The sequence below is a fragment of the Piliocolobus tephrosceles genome, chromosome 7 (assembly GCF_002776525.5).
Source record: "Piliocolobus tephrosceles isolate RC106 chromosome 7, ASM277652v3, whole genome shotgun sequence".
Lineage (NCBI taxonomy): Eukaryota > Metazoa > Chordata > Mammalia > Primates > Cercopithecidae > Piliocolobus > Piliocolobus tephrosceles.
Window position 1 is genome coordinate 142,246,371 of NC_045440.1, and position 23,955 is coordinate 142,270,325.

General features: G+C 48.8%; 1 protein-coding gene across 1 annotated transcript in view; it reads right to left on the reverse strand.

The window, feature by feature from the left end:
* Nucleotides 1–23,955, reverse strand: part of COL22A1 (collagen type XXII alpha 1 chain) — a 305,451-nt gene that overhangs the window by 161,298 nt on the left and 120,198 nt on the right. The window contains exons 18-24 of the mRNA XM_026454562.1: nucleotides 22,716–22,760; nucleotides 11,480–11,533; nucleotides 9,461–9,505; nucleotides 4,965–5,009; nucleotides 4,663–4,692; nucleotides 4,338–4,391; nucleotides 63–116 (exon numbers count right to left, since the gene is read on the reverse strand). Of these exons, the coding sequence (XP_026310347.1) occupies nucleotides 63–116; nucleotides 4,338–4,391; nucleotides 4,663–4,692; nucleotides 4,965–5,009; nucleotides 9,461–9,505; nucleotides 11,480–11,533; nucleotides 22,716–22,760 (327 nt within the window). The remainder of the gene's footprint in view (nucleotides 1–62; nucleotides 117–4,337; nucleotides 4,392–4,662; nucleotides 4,693–4,964; nucleotides 5,010–9,460; nucleotides 9,506–11,479; nucleotides 11,534–22,715; nucleotides 22,761–23,955) is intronic.

Genomic DNA, 23,955 nt, shown 5'->3' on the forward strand with positions numbered 1-23,955 from the left:
ATAGGAACCAGTGTGGGTGATGTGGGTGAGCTGAGGAATCACAAAGAAAAGAGTTTACTTACTCGGAGACCTTGCAAACCAGGAGGTCCATCCCTGCCTTCTGGGCCTATTGGACCCTTTAGGAGAAACACAAAGGAATAAAAGAGAGAAACATAATGGTAAATGCAGGGCTTAAATTCTAAAGCTTAGGCTTCAGAATCTCACCCTCATTGTATAGTGTAATACCACCCCATTCCAATGGGGAAATTGGGAGGTCCCATTGTCTCAAATCGATAACACTTTAAAACATGTACATCTATCTGATCTGATTAAGTATGTTGAACAGTTAGGATGTAAAAAACATAGTTCATACTTTATACTGAGTACTGTAAGCATCCAATAGCTTGCTTTAGTGGTTTGCATAAAGCACACAGAAACAAATTGTCTGGAACCTAAGTGTCTTTGATTCTAAGCCCAGTGCCCTTTCCCTGTAGCCTGCTGGCTCAGAAAGAACTGGCATAGACTATCTGACCCTCAGGCAACGGTGATATGCAAAACATGACAGTCTGGACAAATGAATGAAATTGCCTAGGAAAGACCAATTTCAATTAACCAAGGAACGTTAGCGCAGGGAGGAGTCATACTGACCTCATTCAAATCCTGCCCCCTCGTCCTATCTCGATTCTGCCACATGAGCTCAGGCAAGTCACTTGGTGCCGTTAAACCTGTTATCTCACTTCTGAAGTGGGGATGATACAACCAACTACTGAGCAGTTATGAATGGGTTCTAAAGTTGGGGCACAGCACCCAGGTCCCCTGACAGAACCCTGATTTTTTCCATAGAATGAGGCATACCATGTGAGTGGGAAACTGAAACCCTAAGCTTAAGCTGTGACTCTATCACCACTTCCGGGTGAATTTGGCCAGAAATGCCCTCTCTGCACTTCAATTTCCCCACCTTCAATAAATATTATTTTCCTGATGATCATACTACTAGCTACTGCTGCTAAATTTTGCATAACTATACGTGACCAAGCTGCTTTTAGGTCAAAGGTCTTTTCTCTTAATAACGCCATGTAAATGAATAAATCAATGGACAAACTGCAGTAATTAAAGGTGTAGATCTCTCTTCCTAACAAGGAGTCTATTGAGCTCAGGACACACAGAAAGAGAAGGCCCTAAAGGCACGTGTCTTTTAAGCGTCAAGAAATGCCTGGCATTGATCTACATGGCTGGCCCTTTAGGGGCTCCACCAGACGTTGGTAAAACTATCAGAGCCTCTTTCATCTTGGGGAAAGGATGAAAGACGCCAGCATTTGGATGCAGAATGCTGAACACTGTTTCCATTTCGAGAATGGGATATATTTTCCTCTCTCTGGGATTGCTGAACACAAACTCAAAATTTTCCATTCTCAACAGAAGTCACTGAAGCCAGCTTCTCAATTCAATTCAATCCAATGAATATTTAGAAAGTATCTGCTCTGCAGAAGGCCCCGAGCTAGGTGCTGCCAGGGATTCAAAAGCAGATAGAAGTGACAATTGATATCAGCATTGGGCTCAGTCGGCTCCATGACTCTCTGCTTCAGAGAGCAGCTCATTTAACCTCATAGTATGTTTACGTAAGAGAAGATGCCGCTGCAGCAGATTTCCAAGTTAAGGGTGAATCGAATGAGGATCAGAGATTAAGCAATGTCACCAAAGTCACAAATTACTTGGTGGACAAATTGGGCCATGAAATCAGGTGCTCTAGTTCCTAATCCCAAGTGCCTTCCATGGCCCTATTTCTGTAAGCTCACACTAGTCAGGTTCACTTTCGTGGCCCTCTTGAACACCTGTGGCAGGGCTCGCTCTACAAGCGTGTGTTAAGTTCCTACCATGTGATAAACCCTGTGGACTGAGAGATAGGAGAGATATTGGTCCTCGCCTAAAGAATCTTACAGTCTTGGGCCTCTCATTACTGTTCTTCTCTTAATAAGGCCTTTAGTTAGGCTGTTTGCTTTTTGAACACTCCCAAGGGAGTCTTATCAATAGCATCATGCATTGTACTAAATCCCATTCTGTCTAGGCTAGAGGACATCTTCAGAACCATGGGCAACCCTGTTGGACAACAAGCTAAGATATTCTGAATTTTGAAAGTAGGTAGGTTCAAGACCCTCCCCATGTCCTGTATAACGGACCCTAGAAATGGTACATGCAGGGGATTCCCATTCATCATCTAGAATTTGCAAATATTTATTTGCAGTTACTTCTTTTTTCACATAGCTGCTTCTTCAGACTCTGAAGTTGCCTCATCCCTGTATCTTCAGCCTCAGTATTTTGCTTGATATAAGGTAGGTGGTAACAAACGTTTGAGGTTTCTTCCTTCTCTCCCTCCCTCAATTACTATAACAAAATCTAGGTAAAGGGAAAGGACTACCCACATATTTTCATCTCAGGAAGAGGCCAAGAAGTTTGCCTCATGATTAAGCAGAACTAGCTCCCTCTAGCTTCTTCCTCTGTAGTGGGGGCCATGAAGTAAAGTAATTCCCCTTTATGTAGCTCAGAGGAAGTATTTTGAACTCCATGGTGAAAACAGCAGAGGCTGCACAGTCAGATCTGGGCTCAAGTTCAGTTCTGCTTCTCAATAGCTATGTGACTTTGTGCAAATCACTCAATGTCTCTGCACTAATGTGTTCACTGGTAAAACATGAAAAATAACATCTTCACCCTTGCAGACTTAATAGGCATATATTTGCACAAGAAAACATACTATTGCTGGGTGTGGTGGCTCACGCCTGGAATCCCAGCATTTGGGAGGCCAAGACGGGTGGATCACGAGGTCAGGAGATCGAGACCACGGTGAAACCCCGTCTCTACTAAAAATACAAAAAATTAGCTGGGTGTGGTGGCGGGCACCTGTAGTCCCAGCTACTTGGGAGGCTGAGGCAGGAGAATGGCGTGAACCCGGGAGGTGGAGCTTGCAGTGAGCTGAGATCTGGCCACTGCACTCCAGCCTGGGTGACAGAGTGAGACTCCATCTCAAAAAAAAAAAAAAAAGAAGAAAGAGAAAGAAAACATACTATAGTATAGACCTTCAATATTTGTCAATAATAGATCTGAAATATACATGTATATATGCATAGAAAGGTAAATATTGAAACACGCTGCTTTCTCTGCATTATTTAGTTTAAATTTCTCAACAGTTACTATAACTGTGGGCAGCTCTGGAAACTGAACCTGGATTGGTCACAGAGACATAAGTTAGATATTCTGATCCAAAATCTTTGATATAAAATTGTTCCCTTGGCCGGGCGCGGTGGCTCAAGCCTGTAATCCCAGCACTTTGGGAGGCCGAGACGGGCGGATCACGAGGTCAGGAGATTGAGACCATCCTGGCTAACACAGTGAAACCCCATCTCTACTAAAAAATACAAACAACTAGCCGGGCGAGGTGGCGGGTGCCTGTAGTCCCAGCTACTCGGAGGCTGAGGCAGGAGAATGGCATAAACCCAGGAGGCGGAGCTTGCAGTGAGCTGAGATCCGGCCACTGCACTCCAGCCCAGGCAACAGAGCAAGACTCCGTCTCAAAAAAAAAAAAATTGTTCCCTAGAAGTAAACATCCCTTAAGTTTCTTCCAGTTTTACCCCAGCAAAAACATAAATATATCCTCATAAAGAGTAGGCCTCAATAGTTTAAAATAAATCTGATCTGTGTTCATTTATAAGTCAGTTATTTTATTCCTTTCAATAAAATACAGTAACTTGAAAGCAACAGCAGCCCATTGCCAGAAGAAGCAACTTTAAAGCAGTGACCCTGTGGAGTGTACTGTGTTCTCATTAATTATCCTCGATATCTGAACTCACATCATAAGATAATCACAAGGGCCTTTTGGATGGCCTCTTCCCAACTGGTTATTTGCATAACATTAAATTCTTAACAGAGGGAGAAACCAGAGGCTGAAATGTCCCAGGCTACTGCAAAGTCAGAACTGACCAGAAACATGGGGAAGTGAGTATGATGGAAATGATTCAATCAGCATGTAAGTGTCCAATGTTTTTATTCTACTTCATCTGAAAGGAAAATAAAACATCAAACTGAATCCCCAGAAACCCCCATCACGGCCCGTTGGCGACTGGGGGCTCTGAAGGCAGGGTGCCTGCACTTCAATCTCGTTCCACACATGGCAACTGTGTGATATGCAGAGAGTTATCCCACCTCTTCCAGGTTTTTCCAATGTGAGATGTGACCACAACAGCACCTCCCGCTCAGGTGATGCGGAGGCACTTGAGATAATGCCATGCTCAGCACCGCGAATGACTGTGATCTTCCAAACCCAGAAGTGTGCAGAGCAAACCCTGCACAGGAGAGGGACAACTTACCGGAGCTCCCGGAGGCCCAGGGGGGCCTTGGTGACCTCTGGGTCCTGGAGCTCCCTGGTAACACAAGCCAAACATGTGCTTAGTCATGACTTTTCCTCCATACGATCAGGCCCACCACCACCCATGGCCGTTTCCTGACTCAAACTTTACTTTCCAAGCTCTCGATAGGGAGCAGAGGTCTGGGAGTGGGTATCTGCATTCCCGGCAGAAAGGCAACTGGAGTCTGAAAGGCTCCATCTGAGCTCAGCCTGAGATCACGGTTGTGGCTTTTCTGTTTCTGCTGTGACCTAAATCCCCATGAGAAGAGGACGCGCGTGCCTCTTACCTGTTCCCCTTTCAAGCCTTCTCGCTGCACCTGAGAGACAAAGCAAGCATTAGCAAAGGTGCTGGCATCTCCACACCCACAGTCAACCTCTCTCAGCTGCACTAAGGCCTTTCATTCATAAGCCATGCTGTCATGCCGTGCCTCCTGACTTTTCTCTGATTCTGCCCCATTTTTAGTGTTGAAAGTCTCCTATCCAACCCATGTCCTTAGAAGAGCATTGCCTTATTCTTAGTGGTGAAGATCATCCAACAACCCAATCCCACCAGCGCCTGCATCTATGATTCCAACCACTGGTGACTCACCACCGAGCCTGGTACACCAGGCGGGCCCACAGGTCCCACGTCACCCTGCACAGAAACAACAAATATTTCAGCGTAGTTACTGGTGCCACCTTCTGCGGCGGTCCCATCCCTCCGAGGCTCATTCTTGCAAGCCCAGGGGACCACACCCTTCCCTGTTCACCACCACACATATCTTCGTCTTGACTGGGCCTGCTGTCTTGTGATATTCTCAAAGTTCGGAGTCTGATTCTCATCTCTGCCTCAGATTTTAGGCTTCTTGCGGGCAGAAGTCTTATTTTCTATTTTGTGCACATCCAATCTAGTGACTAGATTTGGGTCATGTTCCATCAACACCGCATGGCCTTCACCAGCCTCTGCTGCCTGAAAGCAGCCTCATTGAACCCCTGCCCGCACCAGCCACTGTCTCTGCACTGTGAGAGCTGTGACAATATATTTTGGCATGTCTCTTGTGCCAGGTTCATAGCTCTGTAAACAATCAGCGTTCAGTAAGTATTTATCAAATAAGTAACTAAAAATGCAGCACTACTTCTCATCCATTTTCATTACATCACTTTATACACAAGGCTTGTCTCCTGCCTCCTCCTCGGCCTCCAGGTCCCCTGGGCTACGACGGCTGTGGCCTGACCAGATGTTCCAGGGTGTGCGCTACAACTTGGTCCTAAATGAAGCGTATTTGTCAATTTTGATCACAGAAAAATCTTTAGTTTCTACGGTGCCTTATGGCTAAAGCAAGGGAAATACTTATAGCCAATGTCTCCACACATGACGTAGGGACATATCTTTTCCTTTTACCTAGAGCTTAGCTCAGGGAGCATGGCAAACATTCAAAAGCTGTTGTTAATGAAGCTGGTAAATGAATAAATGAATCAACAATTAAAGCTGAAGGCATCTATTAGGTCTTAAGGCTAAGGGGGAAGAGTGAATGGCTCAAGACACACCCTCACTGCCTTGGGGTTCTAGTCTATGGACAGGAAATGTTTCTTCTGAGACCAAAATGGACACATTCACAATGTATCTTCCAATGCCCTGTCTCCCATCCCCAACCGAGACCTGGAAAAATCACCTGCTTTTCACAGCATCCAGTGTTTTTCTAAAAATCCCAGTTCATCGTATTTTATGTCAAAAGTCTTGAGTGCCAGTTTTCTTTATTGTACCTTCCTGTTTCTCACATATAGAAATTGAGTCCTGCCTCAGAAATGTTTCTCTTCTGTTTTATTTTTTCCATGCTGCCACTACCCCTGCACACACGTGCACCCACACCAACATATATTCTCACACATGCGTGCTTGCACACACACTGCATTTACCACTCTATAGCCCCTGCAGGCACTTCCATGACATGAACCAGTGAAGATCTCCAAACACTCAGATCCCAGCGCAGATAGCAAGGTATTTCTCCATGAACATCCTTCAACTCCTCCAAGCTGACTTAGATTTTCCCTAGACTCCCACAAACCTTATTCATATCTTGGTAATACAGGATTGTTAGAAGACATTCTGAGCTATACTCTCTCTGTGTGTGTGTGTGCATGTGTGTGCCTGTGTGTGTGTGTGTGTGTGTGTGTGTGTGTGTGTAGGGAGAGACAGAGAGAACGGATGAATAATGAATCTTTTGAGGTTCAACATCATGTCTTTTGTTATGACTACTTTGTGTCACTGTTACATTCACTTCTGTTGGTTTCATTGTTGTATTTCTCATAATATTATTATTATATTACACCACAAAAAGTGAGCTTCCAATAACAGTTATGAAATCAGTTAATCAATACATGTTTTAATTACTTTCAACTCACCATATAAGCGCCAATGTTCCAACAAGTTTGGTAGGAAAACTAAGACCCTAAAAAACCATCCCTAACAACTGTATATATACAGCTAACAGTTATTGGAGAAACTCTGCCTTCCAGGCTTTTCTCCAAGGACTGGACATGGATTCACTCTCGTTCCCTATGATACTATCTTTCCCTATGATACTCACGTCTTAAAGATGAGGAAACTGGGGCACAGAGGCACTGAGTAACTTGTCCAAGGTCAGAACTCGAGTAAATAATAGGACCAAAAGTCTTTCCTAGAATCAGTTTCTTCCCACGATATGGGGGACACATTTTTGTAAAGATCAGTTGTGGCCACTGTGGTGGCCGGTCTCCACCACGGTCCCCCGCAGTCCCTGCTTCCTGCATGTACTTTTGTGCAGAGACTTCCTACACCATCCCCGTTCCTCTATGTGACTAACAGCAACAGCAGACGTGCTGGGAGGTGACTTCCAAGATTAGGTGATAAAAATGACTGTGGCTTCCGTCTCAGACTCCCTCCTTTCCCCCAACCTTGAATCAGTCACGGCTCACTTTTGGGGAGCAATTTCCCTTTCTGTGCACAGTACCACGGAGAAGTGCATGTAATAGGGAAGTGAACATCTCTGGCCAACAGCTGTCAAGAAACTCGGGCCTGCCGGTGACCACATGAGTGAGCCTGGAAGTAGATTCTCCAGCCCCAGTGGACCCTTGAGATAACCGTGAATGCATCCCCACTGACAGCCTGACTGCCTCTCAGGAGAGACCATGAAGCAGAACAATCCAGCCATGCCATTCCCAGACTCCTGCCCTCACAATCGTGTGAGATCACACATGACTGTTTCCAACCACTATGTTTCAGGATGATTTATTACACAGCAGTAGGTAACTAGTGCAACCATAGACCCAATCCAGTAAAATCATTAAAAGGGCATAAAAATGCATCCCCTCATCTTTAGATCTGCAGTAAATCATCGAATGGACAGGCAGATAATATGATAGGCCTTGGTCAATAATCAGATTCACTTTGGATCTTGGGCAAGAAACTGTAATTTTCTAGACTTCTGTCTATTATCTGTAAAATGAAGCAGTTTAAAAAGACCATCTCTACAGTTACAGTGACTTTCCCAAATTGTGTAGCATCTAAGATTTGTCTCAAGGATGTGATCTCAGAATGACATGAGAGGCATCGTATACCTGAGCCTCACTGGTTTCTTAATTATTTCAATGAAAATCCCAAAATCAAGTCATGGTCCTTGACCTTCTCCTCCCATTTCTGCTGCACTTATCATAATAAGAAATAATAACTCAGCAGTTTCCCAAATATGAAGGGCAAAACCAAATGGCTAAATGAGGTGGAAGGTTGAAACTTATAACACACCACACACACACACACACACACACACACACACACACACATATACGTGGCAGCAAGAAATAGAGTCATCACCTAGATCCAGACTTCAAGGCTCATTCCTTCTTTGTGACTTGAAATTAACTACTTATTTTAGGACTTAGCATCCCCTGTCAAGGAACTGCAAGAATATATTAAAATCCTGACACCAGGATAATATAACAATGTACATCTCAACTCTAAAAATACTTAGAAGGAGAGAGAATAATGAACTCGGCCAGCCCTGAAGCCCAAGTGAGTGAGTTTGGAAGACATTAACATTCTCCAGCCCCCATCCTAAGCTGAGGTCTTTGTCAGCCTGTACTATTTATTTATTTATAACAGATACCTTGTCTGCTTCCATAAGGAGTTGGAGCAGACTTCTCCTGTATTTAGAGCATATGCTGGGAACCAATATGAGTCAGACAACGACCTTCACCTGAACTCTGCCATGAGCCGCTCCAAGAAGAAGCGATGCAGCTCGGGTCTCAGCCGTCTGAGCTGAGCAGGATGTCTCCTGTCTCAGCCCCTTCTCTCTCCTCAGCTGTTTTCCAACCCAATGTCTGATGCCTTCCTAAGGGCCTGTCTAGAAACCTGGAAGAACGTCATCCTCTTGTACTTGAACGCAGGCTATGTCTCGTCACCCCTCCTATGCCAATCCAGAATACAACATCACACCTTCTCTTTTTCCTTCTTCGTTACCCTCAATGCTTAGGAAAGCTATTTTCATGGACATTTTTGTAGGCCCTTCACATTTTGCAAAGAATGTCTACCTGCCACTATTGCATCTGAGATGCAGAAATTATTAGCAGCAAATTTACTTCATTAAGCCTGGAAGATATTCTAAAACAGATGACCAATATGATAAGATACGACCCTTATTTTGTTTTTTAAATGCCTAGGCCTTTTTCAGGATTCTGATTCTGATTTTTAAAAACGGCAAAATGTAGTAGAGAAGGAGAAAAGAAGAGGAAGAGAAAAGGAAAAAGTTTTTGTAAGATTTTTTAGTATTTATTTATAGCCTCCCTATTTCAAAAAGCATTGTCAGTAGCATAATATTTTAATGCATCTAAATATTATATAATAGAACTTTTTTTTGCTTTTCAAATGGATTTTTATTCCTAAAAGTAGAAAAAAACATTCAACATGATAGCCAGAAATGTATTATGTAAGTTCCTGATGCCCCAGCCACCATCCTTGTGTGTGGTTTGTTCCCAGAGTTACCACCCAGGCCCCTTCCCTGCACCTGATTTGCAGTCCCCACACCTGACTGCCCAGGGCACAGAGCCTTCAACAGCCCCAGGCTTGCTCACCTTTTCTCCCTGGGGTCCTGCCACACCAGGAGGGCCAGGCCTGCCCTGGAGGAAAGAAAGAAAAGGCAGATTATGATGGGCACTAGGGATACCGTGGTGGGGAGTTGGGGGAGAAAGAGGTTGAATGACAGCTCCCCACTGTGGCTGGACTTTTCTTCAGAAGCCAAAGTCCCTTTCGGCCTGACTTTCTGGACTGCATTTATTGCTAGAAAGTTCTTCCTCAAATAACCTAAGCTCCCTACCTCCATGCTTTTTCGTCTGCAGTTGCACTGGTTCTGCAGCATGGATAACACATTCTGAGACAACAAAGAACCCCTTCCTTAGGAATATGAGGGCAAGAGAAAGAAGAAGCACATAACCAGGACCTGCCCCAGCCCAGGGAGCACAGAAGGCAGAGTCTGGTGGAGTCGAAGGAAATCCTTAGAGCTGAGGACTGGTGAGGCACCAGGGAAGAGGGAAGGGCCACCCAGACTCTGGCCAGGATTAGTTAGGGCCACAGGGTAACCAGAGTCCCAGAGGGCTGGTACAGGGGACACTGAAGACTTGTCCCTCCTGCTCTTCAATGTCCCCACTGGGAAGCCTTCCACGAGCGGCCAAGAGAATGCCCGAGCTTCCCCACCTCCTGCAGGAGTGGGGTGTGGGAGCAGCCCGGGAGCCACAGCACAGAGCACAGGGCAGTCCTCACAGACCCCAGGGAGGGCCTGGAGGGCAGCTGCACAGTCAATCTCCGTCCATGGACAGAGGGCTTTGTATAGGAAAGGATCCTAAGGACACAGACATGCGCTCAAGGATGCATGCAAAGCACCCTCACTTCCTCTTTACCCTGAACAACAAAGATCTGTAACCCCACTGCACTGACTTCCCCTGCACCCTGAGACCCTCGCCGGCCACCCCACACCACTAGCGTTAGCTCTGTGTGCTATATTCACACCACAGACCATTAACTGGTCATATGAGTCAGGCCTTTGGTGAATATTTTTTTAAACGGTTCCATGTTTATGATACAATGTTGAGGGAAGAAAAGCAAGATATAAAAAGTATGATTCCAATTTGTTACATGACAACAATAAATACAAATCCAGATATTTGTGGGAGATGGAATGAACTATAAGTTTAATTTATATCAATATAGCATCAGAATTAATATTTATTGTAATTCATTGACATTGGATATAATGAATGTATATATATTTATCTATGTTTTCATAGTTATATAAATAAATATATTAATTGACATGTATGTTAAATTACGCTATGCAACATAGCATTTGACTAATTGGCTTTAACATGAATGTATGATTTTAGGCTTTATTTCATTTGAATTTTAAATTTAAATATGTAAATGTAGTTTCTTTTGGAATAGATGATACGTTCACCTGGTTCGAAAGTGAAGTGCGTAAACATTTAAAGCCCGCTTCTGGAGGCAACCAAGCCATAAGGTTGTCATTGTCTTGTTTATTCTTCTCGAGACAGTCTCTGAAAGTCAGGGATGCACTTTCCCCCACACCATTCCGAACACTTTTCTTTATTTTCCACTGAACCACGTCTTGCAGACCCCTCACATCAGAGCATCCAGAGTTTCTTCACAAATGTCCTCAGCCCCATAGCACTCTCTGTGTCAATGCCTCCTGATTTATTTAACTAGCTTTGTCCTGAGGAGCACTGGGGCTGTCTTGAATCTTTCCCTCTGGGGACAAGATGACAATGAGCGCTGCTTACACACATCACCTTGAAAACGTGCGCGTGGTCAGAGGCCTTTACATTATGATAGCGCATCACCTTACCTGATGTAAAATGGATTTCACGTGGTCTATGCACTGGGATCCCTCCAGCTCTGGGATTTGCAGAGTCAACCTACGGCCATGCAGCTGGGGTCTGGTCCTAAGCATCCTGCAGCCTCCAGCTGAGCAAGGAGTAGGCCCAGGTGCTGAGGCTCTGTGGCGCTTTATGTGGGGTCCAGTCATCCCCATCCTCTGAGCGCTGATGAAACCTAGCCCAACAGTGCCAGCACACACTTACCTGCTGTCCTGCATCCCCAGGCTTCCCGGGGAATCCATCCAGGCCTCGCTCTCCCTGGCAAAAGAAGGAAAATGGAGAAATAAAGAGCAGGTGAGTGACCATAGGCAGTGGCCCAGGGCACATCCCCGCAGTGACCATGATGGACAAGGAGGGCGGGGAGAAGGTGCCAAACGCACACGAGGGCGCGTGCGCGCACACACACACAAACACACACACACAGCAGCTCTAGACAGGATGTGTCCTGGAGGACAGGGAACATAGGTCAAAGGTCAGAACAACTGGCGTCATCTCTCTGCTTTTTACTTTTCGAATCTGTGGCCAAGAGATGGCCACGTGGCTTCTGTGAGCCACAGTCTCTTCATCTCACGGTTTTTCATGGGGGTCAAACAAAGCCATGGGTGAGTGGGGTCTGTAATGCAGTTCATAAAATTGCAGGTGTATTTTAGGCATCATTCATTTGTCCAGTAAACATATGTGAACACATACCATGTCCTCAGTGCTCAACACAGACGACAGAGTGAACTGCTGGCTAGCGGTAAGCCACCATCTGCACATTCATCTGTTTACATTCAGACAGAGCTGACTGTCTTACTAGCTGTGGGATCTTGGGCAGTCATTTCACCTCTCTGAGAGTGTTTTGATTATTATGGGGATGATAATAACCCCTTCCTCAAAAGATATCTATGACTCTCAAAAAAAAAAAAAAAAAAAAAAAAAGAAAAGAAAAGAAAGAAAGAAAACAAAAGGCCGGGCGTAGTAACTCACACCTGTAATCCCAGCACTTTTGGGAGGCTAAGGCAAGCAGATCACTTGAGATCAGGAGTTATAGACCAGCCCGGCCAACATGGTGAAACCCCATCTCTACTAAAAATACAAAAATTAGCCAGGTGTGGTGGCGTGTGCCTGTAATCCCAGCTACTTGGGAGGCGGAGGCATGAGAATCACCTGTACCTGGGAGACAGAGGCTGCAGTGAGTCAAGATTGTGCCACTGCTCTCCAGCCTGGGTGACAGAGTGAGACTCTCTCCAAAAAAAAAAAAAAAAAAAACGATCCCTATGACTGAGTCCCCTGAGAGAACACTCCTGCTGAGGACAGGTGAGGACAGGCGAGGATAGGCGAGGATGGGTAGTGAGTAAGTGCTGGAGTCTTGCCCGAGCTGTGCCCTGATTTTCTTGAGCCAACTCCCAGGTGCTGGTGTGTTCAAGTCCTGGGCTAACTCAGGCCTGGTGTTCCCAGCTGGAGTCCTTCTTCCAGATGGGCTGCAAGAACTCAGTTGGGCAGACACTCCGAACGGTGGGTTCAGACTTGTCTGAACGGTCTCCTACCCGCACCCCAGCAGCCACCACTTCCTTCTTCAGGCTTCTCAGACACGGCCACTTTCTTCCCGCTTCTGCCTTCCCTGCCTCCTGTTTCCTCCACTGCCTCCTCTGTACCCTTCAGGACTCAGATCCGGTGCCCCCTCCTGACCTTTTAATCTAAATGAGAGGCTCTCTCCGGCTGCACCATGGTCTCATTTTCTTCTCCCTCATCTCCCTTAATTCAATTTGCATCTATTATCCGTGCACACGCGCCTCCCCACTCACACGAGGACAGGAGGTGCGTCCACTCTTCGTTCTTGCGTTCCCGGAGCCTCAGTGTGAGCCCCTCTGACATTTACTGAATGACTGGAAGATTATACATATAAATTCTGTTGAACTCTCCTTCTATTTCTTTGTAACCTCATTTCCCAAGTGGTGATTTCTTTGCTTCTTTTTCCGTTTAAGGTTGGTTCCTCTTTCAGGATGCTGTTTTTCTTCCAGGGGTTGCAGATTCCTGGTTTTCTGCTCCTGGTTGCTGTGCTTGCCATGGGTGGCCGCCCACTGGTGGACACTGATTCTATTCACTGCCGCTCTGGGGACGGCAGGGCAGGTGGAACCTCCCGCGGGGGGCATGCAGAGGAAGGTTTTCTTCCTTGTGTGGCTGCTCCTATCCCTCCCAGGGCTTGCTGACTACCTGCAGAGTGGGTCTCTCCCTTCATCTGGGAACAAATACTGAGGCTTCCTACTGCCCAGGATAGGCAGGGAATGGGGCAGGGGCTGCCTGACTCTGCGTCTCCAAGCGCAGGAAACCAGTGAGTCACTGACGCCTGCCCCAGGGCCCCCCATTCCCCATACCCACTGATGTCCACTTGGGGGTGGTCCCGACCCTCTCTGGACTCTGCAGTTCAGCTTGCAGGCCCCTGGCCTTGCATCTACATAAACTTAATCCTACATGTTTTCTATCTTTCAGAAATTATCTTAAAATTCCAGAACATTAATGTACACATGTATTTTCAATCACAATTATACACTAATCTTCCAAAAAGGCTTTCCCGGTGGCTCATGCCTATAATCCCAGCAATTTGGGAGGCCGAGGCAGGCAAATCACCTGAGGTCAGGAGTTCAAGACCAGCCTGGCCAACATAGTGAAACCTCATCTCTACTAAAAAATACAAAAAAATTAGCCTGTAGTGCCCACTACTCAGGAGGCAGAAGAATCGCTTAAACCTGAGAGGCAGAGGTTGCAGTGAGCCGAGATCACGCCACTGCTCTCCAGCCTGCGCGACAGAGTGAGACTCTGTCTCAAAACAAAATAAAAATAATCAAAATAAAAAGTCTTTCCATCACATGACACTTCGGGCGAATGGTGAGAGGAGCTGCGTGGGTTTCGTCTCTGCCAAGTGATTCCACATCTGTCATTATATCATCTCCTTCAAACTCTGTGAGGCTGGCAGGCCCAAGCACCAACAAGATGAGGAAACTGAGGCCCGAGGAGGTGAAGCCCCTTCACCCCAGCTGGGTGTGCTGGCACTGGCGCCAGAACGGGCCCCCCTGTCCTTTCCTCCGTGGTTTCTTTCTACTGCCTCGGAGAGGGAGGGTCAGAGCAGAGTCCCTGGAGTAGCAGGCAGGGTTCCCGCTGTGGGGCCCGGGCTGGTGAGTGGACAAGGGTCTCCAAGCCCACGGACTCTCAGCCACTACCTTAGAGGAGGAAACTGGGAGCCCTACGGTGCACCTTGTCCAAGGGTACGTAGAAACTTAGTGGTGGCACCAGGACTCAAATCGAGGTCCCCTGACTTCCAGTCCTGGGCATGCTTCCTTGCAACAGGCCACCCTACTGAAGATCACTGTAAAGAACATGGCTGTGCTTTGGTCAAGGAATAGGCTGGGGCAGACATCTGGGCCTGAGTGACTCAGTGAGTTTGGAATGCAGGCGCACAATTCCATGTATAATGGAAACACAGCTATGGAGCCACAACAGGGGAAGGCCGTCCCTTGGCCCTGGGCCACTGTTGTCTGTAAAAGGTATAATTGCCCTGTTGACGCTGTGCAGGTGCGGTCACACCCAGAGAAAGAGAGAGAGCCAAAGCTGTCTGTCTTGCAGACAGAGAGGAGAGAGCCAGGACCCAGCTCAGCTTTGCTTGTGCCCAGAGAGAGAAAGAGTGAAGCTGCTGACCCTGAAGGCAGGGAGAGCCGGCTGCACAGCTGTGTGTGCTCTCAGCAGAGAGGAGCCAAAGGGCTAAGCAGCCGAGACAGAGCAGACAGTGTGTGAGTGAGCTGCTGATGGGAGAGCTGCGGGGCAGAACCCCATTTCACCTGCCTATGGACTCCTGAGTGTTCTTGCAGCTATCTGCTCATCCATCCACTCCCCTCGGACCTCAGCATGGGCTGGACCCTAACCCCGAGCGTGATATTTGACAATCACCCTGGAACCTGGCTCTCCCGCAGGCCTCAGAGCAAGGCCAAGTGTGCCTGTTGCCCAAGTCTCTGTTTCTTACTTCCCTGCACTTGTGCACCAAGATGAGTGGAGTCTGGAGCCAAAACTTCCTCTGACTGCAGCTTGGGACAGCTGCAGGTGCACAGAGAGGGCCTGGCTGGACCTGGTGGCGGCAGTCTGTACTGCTGGGTGGCACGTGACAGAGGAGCCAGGCGGACGTGGCTGCAGACCTGATGGATGGGTGGTCATTAGCAGGGGCAAGAGGAATGAGAGTGGATACATGGGGGAAAGAAAGAAGGGAGAAAAAGAAGGGGGGGGGGGGGGGAGGGACAGAGGAAGACAGAGAGAGACAGAGACAGACACAGAGACATAGAGAGAGACAGAGACTGAGTTAACAGAAAAACAACGACAAAGAGATGCAAGAGACAGAGGGAGAGAGAGACAGAAAAAGACAGAGACAGACAGGAGAGAGACAAAGAGACACAGACAGAGAAGGAGAGGGACAGTTGAGACAAGCACAGACAGAGACAGATGCAGAGAGACCGAGAGAGACAGGACAGAAGAGAGAGTTTGAGAGACACACACAGACAGGGACAGGGAGAGAGACAGAAGACGTGGAACTCAGCGCGGTCTCAAGCTGAAATGCCCGCCACAGCATCTGGGACAGGCCGTGGAACCATGCCATAGTGCGGGCCCATCCTGAGGCCATACTGGGGCACCCATGTACCCTGAAGGCCCTCCACTCAGACTGTCTGCTGTTGCATGGGTTTGCTGGCTTTGCTAGCACTGCACTGGCTACACAAACGCAGCTAAGTGAAGGCTTCGGCTCCTGCAGACTGAGAGTGAGATCTCGGGTTCCCAGGGGGAGGGGGCGTGGGTGGTGGTTAACCGCACGACTCAGACCCAAACCCTGGCTCTCCCACGCTCCATTTGGGTGACCTTGGACCAGTTCCTTAGCAGCTCTGTCACTCAGTTTCTACAAATAAGCAGCATAATATTAATGTTTACCCGGTAAAGCTGCTGTGAGGAGCACAGCAGCTAATCTACGTGACACGCTGACAACACTGCCTGGCACGTGGAAGGTGTGCATTAAAAATCAGTGAAGCCAAACAAAGGGTGACTGTGTGGAATGGACTTGGGGTAGGGGAAAGAAAGACAAAAAAATTATTTGGAAGGGAACCAGCAACAGGGGAACAGCAGAGGAGTGAAGGGACAGGTGCTGGGGACATAAGGGCCTGGACAGCACTGAGTGAGGAGTAGCCAGACCTGGATTCTAATCCTGACTCTGTCGACGGCCGTTGCCACCTGGAGAGAGCCTGCCCCTCTCTGGGGCTCCAGTTCCCCACCAGGATGAGATAACAAAACACAAAAGGAAAAAGGCAGCTGTTTTATGAGAACTCTACTCTGATTCTCATATCCGGAATCAATAGGGAAATGTAAGCTTATGCAAATGAAAGAGAACTGGACCTCTGCTCTGAGAACCAAGTGCTGAAACAGGCACTACCTCATTTGTCATTTCAAGCAGTCGTATGGGATATCGTTCCCATTTTCACGACAGAAACCCAGTGCACCATCCTGGCTGCAAAGCCCACAGAGCCTCTCCGGGCCAAGACCACTTCCTGCGGTTCTGAGTTGCTGGCAGCAGAGGGCGCTCCCACTCCACTGAAAGCAGAAAACCGCTGGCTGCCCTGCCTGACCACTCTTGAGACCTGGCTGCTGATTGGCACATTCAGTGTGGGAGGGAGACACGTGGTGTCTTTCTTCTCCGTCTTCCTCACATACGAGAAACCATTCATATAACATGGGTGCCAGAACCGAGTTAACGTACTGTTTTCCCCAGAAATCAGCTGCAGCCCTTTCGTGCTTTTGATGAGCGGGATGGCCCAGGTGTCCCTGTGGTAGTTCATGTGGACAGAGCCTCAGTCCACCCTGCATAAATCCTCCCCACAGCCTCCTGGCCCTCCACCTCCGCCCTCGATCCAATCCATTGCCTCCCCCATTGTCAAAGTGGTCTCCCCATAATCCATTTCTGGACATCCCTCCTTTCCCAGCCCCCCATGGTTCCCAAGGTCTGCAGGATGCACCCACCTCCTCAGCCTGGCAGCGAGGGACCCTCTGCATCTGTCTTGCTCACTCTCAGCCACAGCAGCAGTTGCACGGCACTGTTCACTGTCACTGAAGCACACTCTTGTCCAAGCCCGCCCCTGGCTTGGCCACAGGATCGCCTCTTTCTAGAAAGCCCACCTTCCATTCTCCTCTCTGCCAACCAACATCTGGAGGCAGCAGAGGGTGGGGGAAGGGCATGCGCTCTGGGAGAGCCATGTGGGTGCTGCTGTTTCCTGTGCTTTGACAAGAACTCAAACCCCTAGCAATCACAGTGGACTCGTTCATTAAATAGGAATGTGTAAAGTACCCTTCATTTGTTGTTTTTTGGTTCAAATTTGTGAGATAACATAGGTGAAATTCTGGGTACTTAACAAGCCATTCTTTACCCATGATAAAGAATGCCTTTATGGCCCAGGCACAGTGGATCACGCCTGTAATCCCAGCACTTTGGGAGGTTGAGGCGGGTAGATCACGAGGTCAGGAGTTTGAGACCAGCCTAGCCAACATAGTGAAACCCTGTCTCTACTAAAAATACAAAAAAATTAGCTAGGCCTGCTGGTGGGCACCTGTAGTCCCAGCTACTCTGCAGGCTGAGGCAGGAGAATTGCTTGAACCCGGGAGGCAGAGGTCTCAGTGAGCTGAGATCGCGCCACTGCACTCCAGCCCGGGCAACAGAGTGAGACTCCGTCTCAAGAAAAAAGAAAAGAGGAAGCCATTACTACACAACTCAGATGCTACCTCCCCACGAAGACTTCTCTCTCCTGTCTCTCCAGCCCCCTCCAGAAGCGGCTTCTCTTTCTTCTGGAATTCAGTTTCCATCTCATCTCTTCCTCTCTCCTGACACGTAGGCTCTCCTTGTCCTACACTCTGCAAATCTTACCCTCCCCTCTAGGCAGTGAGTTTAAGAGTCAAGGCCTGGATCTGATGTGTCTTCTACCCCCTGCAGGGCCTGGCGAACAGTGATGCCCATGACACGAACAGATGCAGGCACTGTACTGACTGACGTGAACTCAACAGTTCAACAGTGAGCTCCCTGCTGTACTCACATCACATCATGTGGCCTCAGGAGAGGAAGATGATCGAAACACAGAAGTCCTCAGGCAGCTCCCACCCACCCAAGTATGTTACTGTGCTCACCCAACAAAGGAATCCATGCCCTCACCCTGTGGTCTCCTTGGGAAGCGGAAAGATGGCATCTTAGGAGCCGAGAGCCACCTTGGCTGCCCCCACCCAGACACCTCCAAGCTAATGATGGCCATTCCCAGGGACTTCCACCCAAAGGGCTGCCTTGTCCTCCCAGTGGGGACTCCACCACCACCCTGTTCTAGGAGCAGCACATCCTAAGGTACCTCGGGATGAGTCCTGGAGCTGCCCATGGACTTGGTACCTGAGATCTCGAGCTGCCAAGTGGCTGCTCCATAAAGGCAACTGTGTGAAGATGAATGTGGGCATCTCTAGGCACCCAGCACACAGCGGGTACCCAGCAGATACTTATCACAGTCACACCTAGTGCATGGCACTGCCAACCCCTCAAGAGCAACACAAATTGGGGGTGAGACTTATTGATGACTTTTTATAAGGCTGAGTTGGGAGCCCAAATGGAAAAGACAGAGGTGCCCATGTCTGCGGGGTGGATTGCGGCTTCAGTCCCTTCAAAACACCAACTCCCTTTTGTTAATTGCTTAGGGAGCTTCTACCAGGTGCCGAGCCCTGCGCTTGCTCTCATAATCATCAGATCCTTAGAGCCACTAACCGGGAGAGGCATTACCATCCACCCCTCAATGTCAAATACGGACATGGAGGCCAGCAAGGTCCAAAGCTTGTCTAAGGTACCTGCACTGGTGGAGGCCCAGCCAGGGGGACAGCCTAGTTCCTCTGATTCCGAGGCTGGTGCTCTTCCCATTTTGAGGCCCCCCCTTTGCTCTGAGCCAGGGCAGGACACCTGGGGAGCCTCAGGACTGGAATGTTTACAGTCACCCAACATTGTCTGGGGAACACGGTTTTCCAGATGGAAACAGGACCCTCAAGGCCCAGTGCTTGGCCCTTTTCATGAGTAGACTCCTCTCTGTGCCTGACTGGATTCACCTTACAATTTCCTGGACAGCCCACTTGGGCTCTGCCACCTGGACCTCCTCATGTCTCCAAAGCCTTCAATCGCCACACTGTGCCAGCAGAGACATGATCTGGAAAACCCCCCCATTGAAGGGCTGTCTCCCCGCTTTACAGAGAACGCCCTGCCCTGGGTTCTGTTAGAGGTGGCCTCAGTGCTGGACGATGGTGGCTGTCTCTATTAAGGCAGGGCTGAGACACTGTCCCACCCCATGCTGGGGAAAGCCAGGCAGCTGGAAGGGCTTTTTCCAAGGCAAGATGGAAACCTACTTGCTGATGTAAGAAATCAGAGAGGTTCCTGAGAAAATAAACTGTAAGCACCCACCAACAGGAGAGCTGAAAAGGGGTGTTCGGCATCACGCAACTCAGGCTCTTCCTTGGACAAGTGGGGAAACAGAGGCACAGAGCGGAGCCAGCTCTTCTGTGAGTCACCTGCACATCAGCAAGGGAATCGGAGCCAGCGCCAAGCTGACCTTCAGAGCGGCGGGCTCATCCTCACCGCTTCTCGGTGTCTGCTTTCCTTTCTCTCTGTCCTCAAACAACATATATAAAGCACATGCTGCCCAGAACCTTTCTAAGCCTTTTGTAAATATTAACTCACGGAATCCTCATCATATCCTTACGAAGCAGATAAAATTACTCTGCAGTGAAGAAACCTGGGACTTGGAGGTTAAATAATGCTGCACAGGTCACACCGCTCGCAGAGTCCCAAGCTGGAATCCAAATGCAGGCTCCAGGATCACAGTGCAGGGTTGCTCCAGCCATGGCCATGTCAGCTGGTGCAGGCTGCAGGGACTCAGCGGCTGATGGGGGCATGGCTGAGGTTACTCCCTGCACCTCACCAGCGGGTGGTCCTCCCTTCCTGAGTTTACCCCAAAGGAGCCTCCTGCAGCAGGTAGAGCTATGACCCGACCAGAAAGGGCCCTGTTGCTGGTCCCTTCCAAATGATTTTTTTGTCTTTCTTTCCCCTACCCTAAGTCCGTTCCACACAGTCACCCCTTGTTTGGCTTCACTGATTTTTTTTTTTTTTTGAGACGGAGTCTCGCTCTGTCGCCCAGGCTGGAGTGCAGTGGCCGGATCCCAACAGGGGAGCAGCCACAGAGAGCTGACCGGCAAACAAATCTATGGAAACATGTGAAAGCTCTCAAAAGAGGTAAGGGCAAAGGTTTTGCTTATTAAAGTTAAAAATGATTAACATTTAATATACAAACAAACAAAAATCATGTTTGGGAGCCTGCGTTGGGGAACGAGGCCAGTCCCTGCCTCCCCGAATGAAAAAGGACCTTTTGGAAAAGCAATGTGAGCGGGACACAAACAGGTTCATTGGCTTCGACCAGTAATTTCACTTCTGGGAAAGCAGCCTAAGGAAATAATCATAAACTGGAAAATACATAAACAAAGCTGTAAGCTTTAAAATGCCCACCAAAGCTTTTTTTTTTTTTTTTTTTTTTTGAGACAGAGTCTTGCTCTGTCGCCCAGGCTGGAGTGCAGTGGCACAATCTCGGCTCACTGCAACCTCCGCCTCCCGGGTTCAAGCGATTCTCCTGCTTCAGTCTCCCGAGTAGCTGGGACTACAGGTGCCCACCACCAAGCTCAGCTAATTTTTGTTATTTTTAGTAGAGACGGGGTTTCACCGTGTTAAGCCAGGGTGGTCTCGATCTCCTGACCTCATGATCTGCCTGCCTGGGCCTCCCAAAGTGCTGGGATTACAGGCATGAGCCACCGCGTCTGGCAGCATTCTTTTTGAAAGTGAAAAACTGGAAACAATTGTAAATGATCAATACCAGGGGAATGGGTACCTGAATTATGGTTTATTCACTTAATGGAATGCTGTGCAGTCATTTAAAACAAGCTCTAAAAACTCTACAGCAGCATGGAGAAAACACTGCATGTTGGAACAGCAAACAGGAGGCAGCATGGAATACAGGATGATGTGGCCGTGGAGGGACACTCCCCATGCATAAGAATTCCCACAGGAGGCCAGGCGCGATGGCTCATGCCTGTAATCCTAGCACTTTGGGAGGCCAAGGCGGGCGGATCACGAAGTCAGGAGATCGAGACCATCCTAACTAACACGGTGAAACCCCGTCTCTACTAAAAATACAAAAAAATTAGCTGGGCATGGTGGCAGGTGCCTGTAGTCCCAGCTACTCCAGAGGCTGAGGCAGGAGAATGGCGTGAACCCAGGAGGCGGAGCTTGCAGTGAGCCGAGATCGCGCCACTGCACTCCAGCCCGGGCGACAGAACGACGCTCCGTCTCAAAAAAAAAAAAAAAGAATTTCCACGGGAAATATGCCTATGTGCCCACTCTAGTTGTGTCAGGATGGCAGGATCACAGGCTATGTTTCACTATTTTTCAAATATCTTAAACGTAAATTAAGGGTGAAGAACAAGTTCCTGTGGAGCTAGAGAGTCACATCGTGCAGGAAGACAGCATGGGGCAGACCCCGACAAAGCGTCTCAGACATGGGTTAGGCGACAGGGCCTAGCCCCAGCTCTTGGGACACATTGCTCCAGATCGTAAGGAACTCAATGAATGGGCCCGGGAAGAGAAACTGAAAATTCAGCAGCAGCCGCGGTTTGGGAAGGTGGAGCTGGGTGGGAGTTGCCGCGCCTGGGCAGCCACCCCCGCCACCCCACAGGGGAACCTTGAACCATCAGCGATGCCAGCACATGTGGCGGAATGCAGTCGGAGGTCTCCTCCACCGTTACCTGGCAGCAGTCACGAAGGAGCCTCCACCTGGGCCTCCTCAGATGTGTCGGCTGCATGGCAATCTGCATTTAAGAGCCGGAGTGTGGGCCAGTTCACATTTGGTGACTGTGGCTTAAATGCAGGTCACCAGTGTCACTCCTGTCACCACTCATTCTCCCATTTGTTTGAGAGCCAGGGTAACTGAGGAGCAGAGAAGTCATGTAACTTGTCAAGTAAGATACGAGTCCTACGAGGCAGCAACTGGGACTTCGGAGTCCAATCCAGGGCTCTCTTAAAACCTGTCTGGTCTGGAAACCCTAAACTCCGCCTTGGTGCAGAGGATGACAATACCTGCAGGTACTGAGACCACAGCCTTCCCGGCACAAGTTACATTTAGGGTGGGAAAGTAACACTGTCTGCACCAGCCCTCACCTGCCACATGCGCGCACACACATGCACACATACATGTACACACATGTGCACACATGCACACACAAATGTGTACACACACACACAAGCATACACAGAGCAGATGGTCTCATGCATCGTCTCTTCTGTGGGAAGCTGTATTGATCAATGAGCGCAGACTATAAATACCTTTTCTCCTGGAGTTCCCTTTTCACCTCGTTCTCCTTGGAGGCCCTGGGGGAAAAGGAAAGAGCAGTGACCAAACATCTTCATCTGACTTCTCTGTGCTCACCTTGGGGGTGCCCATGGAGTAATTTCCTGGCAGCTTCCAGCCCAGGGTGGCAGGGACCGTGATGGTGAGGACCCCGTCTCCCTGTGTAGTCTGAGGCCACAAAGCAGCTGCTGTGTGGTCTGGCCCTGGGCAGCAGAGGCAGGCAGGCCACTTCCAGAGTATGACGTGAGTTCCTGGGCTTGTCCCTTGGCTTGGGCTATCCAGGTCCTCATGGCCATAGATTGGGACATAGCCTGGCTCCTGAACTCAAGTGGCCAAGGACAGAAATGTGGCTTCAAAGTCAGTTCACCCCACCACACTATGCCTATGATGCCGCATGACCATGGCTCCCAGGAAGGGTCCCAACGTTGAATCAGAGAATGGCTCCTTGAAGCCAATCACCCCCCCTCCCTCGCGGATAGGGTCACTGTCTGTTCCCACTGCTCATCCTGCCTTCGTCTAGAGCAGCACCCAGACCTCGTGCTGTGGACTCCCTTCCCCTCTGTGTGCAGACTAGGTGGGAATGTCAGCCAGGGTGTGGGTTTCTCTGAGTGCAGGATCCAAAACGTGATCCCCCTGCTTCCCCCCACTCCACTGTCCATCGTCACCGGATCCTCTTACCACGCTTTACTTTATTGACAGTACTCAGCCCTGGACGCTGCATTTTCTTCCTCCCCCAGGTAGAATGTAAGCCCCCACCACGGCAGTTCCTTCAATATGATATCCCCAGAGTCTAGAACAGAGCCTGTCACTTGGTAGGCACTAATACACATTTGGTGAATGACTAACTGACACAGTGAGTGACTGTGACAATCCCTCGTTTAGCACAGGAATCTTGTAGGGGTTGTGTCTGAAGGCTACTGCCCTACTCTGAGAAGCAGAAGGCTCAGCAGTGCATGTGCCTGCTCTTCCCAGGTGCACAGATTACACCGTGGGGCACTGGGGCCACCCACATGAGCTGACGAAAGCACAGCTCCTCCCTGGGCAGCAGCCTGCAGGCCAGGCAATGGCACAGGGCAGGCACCTGCCGGATGAGCAGGAATGTATCCTATGTAACTATGTGAGCTCCCTGTGGGCTCCACTCCCTTTTCTCTCCTTTCTTGGAGAAGAGACCCTGGGGCATTCTATGGAAAAGATGGTAGAGATAGCAGGTGCCAC